Genomic DNA, 2,432 nt, shown 5'->3' on the forward strand with positions numbered 1-2,432 from the left:
CTGCCTGCTGCAGGCAGGGGTGCTGGGAAAGGGGGTAGCATGGGGTGCTCTTTTGCATGTCCATCCCAAAATGCACTTCCAGGCCCTTTTCTAGCAAGATGGGGACCTGCAGAGCAGGAGCCTCCAGCTCTCTAATCAGGATTTTTTATGTGATCATTGCAGTAAGAAGTTGCTAGACGAAGCCCTGCCTGATGCTGCCTGTCTGCCATGTCAGAGAAACCCCACGGGGTCACAGCCGGGAACACCAGTGAACAGCCGTGGTGGGGATGCTCCTGCAGCTCGTCCAGGGCATGGCTGTCCTGGCCACGTCCCGTGGGCACTATTGAGCCTGGCTCCCTCCCAGCGCGCTCCTACTCTGCGTACCTGGATGTAGTCCTGAACCTGCTGGTGCCTCTGCTTTGCAGTGGAGAGCTCGGCATCAGAGAAGGCCTCCCTGAGGCTCTGCTGAGAGAGGAGCGACTCCAGCTCCAGGAGGGCGGACACCTGGCAGTACTGGGTGATGAACTCCCGGTCGTAGGTGAAGAAATGGACTGGGAAGGGAAGGAAAAGTATCAGGTCCCTTGCTGTGGGTGCCCTACAGGCTCCTCCGCACCCATCCAACGCAGGGAGGAGATAACACTCTAGTCCACCGGGAGAGCCCTCAGCATCCCCCTCCATCCCTCCTCTCCTGGGGGAGGTAAGGGAGCTCCAGCCCACCTCACTGCCCGTCCCAGCTCTTGGGAGGTCTCAGAGGACAAGGAGACCAGCAAGGTTGGGTTTTGGCATTCTCTCTCCTCACCTAGCTCGAAGATCTGCAGCGGCAGCGTGAGGAAGCCAGAGCGAGGGGTGTAGGGGTTGTTCTGACCCGGAGCAGTACAGACATCGTCTGACGGAGGCAGCAGCAGCAGGAAGGAGACCTGGCCCCCAAAGTCCAGCACCTCTTGGCTGTACAGACGGAAATCTTTGGCCTGCAAGAAGATACTGCAGGTAACAGCCGCAAACATCACCTGGCGGGCCCTCCACTGAGTCCTCATCCGCAGAGGAATCCTCAGGGACCACCCGCAGCCAGGGGACACTGCTGTTTCAGCACACAGCCAGAGGCTCCTTGCTTCTGGCATAATCTGTGCACCCTTCTTTCTCTCTTACTTCTCCTAAAAGCCTCTAAGCTACTGGTCAAAGTCACTACAACAGGGTCTCAGAGAGGACGTGCCACCAGCCATGGTCTCAGCCCTGCTCAGAGAGGTGGCCTCACAGCTGCCCAGCCAGAAGCACATGCCTGGCACTGGGGCTGCTGGACACCTTCCCAGCAAATACTCAGCATGGTGGAGGAGGGATTTCTCCCTGTGCAGTCTGGCCCAGGAGGCTGCAGCTCCATCCCATGGCTGGCCAGGGACCATCCCGCTTTGGAGGGACAGAGCTGGGCCAGTCTCGTGCTGCAAGGGCTGAGCCCAGGACCAAACCACATGGCAGGCAATAGTGCAAACCCAGACTCACCACCCTTGCTTTGGAGATATATGTGAGGGTAAGACAAACAGCTCCTGTGGACACTGTCCCTGGGCAGGCAGATGCTTCAGGTGCTGGTTGTCCAACAGACAAGGCAATAGAAGGCAATAGATGCCTTCTATTTGCACGGGACTAAAATCTGATCGATGCTTCAGGCCCCCAAAGAGGGACCAGGGGCTGCGGTACCCTGCCTGCTGCGGTGACCAGCATGGTGCTGCACGGCTCCTTCCCCTCCCTCCTCCCCAGACCTCGGCACCTGCCTGTACCTCTTGCAATGGGATGTTGACCAGGGTCATCAGCTCCTTGATGGCCACTTGGAGCTCCTGAAACAAGTGGTTCTGGGAGGTCTCAGCCTCTGGCTCCGCAGGAATGGGCTCCTCCACGCTGGCCATCTTCTGCAGCCATTCCCACTCCTCCCTGGAGAAGGGAGAGACAGACAGGTGCAGGAGGGAGCAGCTCGGGGTGGACCTGAACGCTACGAGAGCTGTGTTTGCTCGGCTGTTCCTCCCCAGGGGAGGTCTCAGCCTCTGGCTCCGCAGGAATGGGCTCCTCCACGCTGGCCATCTTCTGCAGCCATTCCCACTCCTCCCTGGAGAAGGGAGAGACAGACAGGTGCAGGAGGGAGCAGCTCGGGGTGGACCTGAACGCTACGAGAGCTGTGTTTGCTCGGCTGTTCCTCCCCAGACGGTGCAGCACCCCAAGGGATGCGGGACTTGTGGAGGTAGAGGGGGACCTTGGTTTGCTCCAGCTCCAGGCTGCCCTGCATGGCAGGCCGTGGGGCTGAGAGGGAATATTACGCTGCTACCAGGAGCCTGAGAGCAGAAGCAGGAGGTGATGGGTGCTCTCAGGCTGGATGGGACAGAGGAGCCTGGCTGCCCTGGGTGAGCTGTCCTGCAAGCCCCACCTGGAGATGTTGGGGTTGGAGCGAATCTTGACGTGGCACAGGATGT

At 59.6% G+C, this 2,432-nt stretch overlaps 1 protein-coding gene across 1 annotated transcript in view; it reads right to left on the reverse strand.

The window, feature by feature from the left end:
- Positions 1-2,432, reverse strand: part of LOC103919686 (ankyrin repeat and fibronectin type-III domain-containing protein 1-like) — a gene marked incomplete at its 3' end in the record, with an annotated part of 187,168 nt that overhangs the window by 411 nt on the left and 184,325 nt on the right. The window contains exons 19-20 of the mRNA XM_009327232.1: positions 779-947; positions 364-530 (exon numbers count right to left, since the gene is read on the reverse strand). Coding sequence (XP_009325507.1) covers positions 364-530; positions 779-947 — 336 coding nt within the window. The remainder of the gene's footprint in view (positions 1-363; positions 531-778; positions 948-2,432) is intronic.

Source organism: Pygoscelis adeliae, unplaced genomic scaffold (genome assembly GCF_000699105.1).
Source record: "Pygoscelis adeliae isolate BGI_AS28 unplaced genomic scaffold, ASM69910v1 Scaffold461, whole genome shotgun sequence".
In the NCBI taxonomy this organism is placed as follows: Eukaryota; Metazoa; Chordata; class Aves; order Sphenisciformes; family Spheniscidae; genus Pygoscelis; species Pygoscelis adeliae.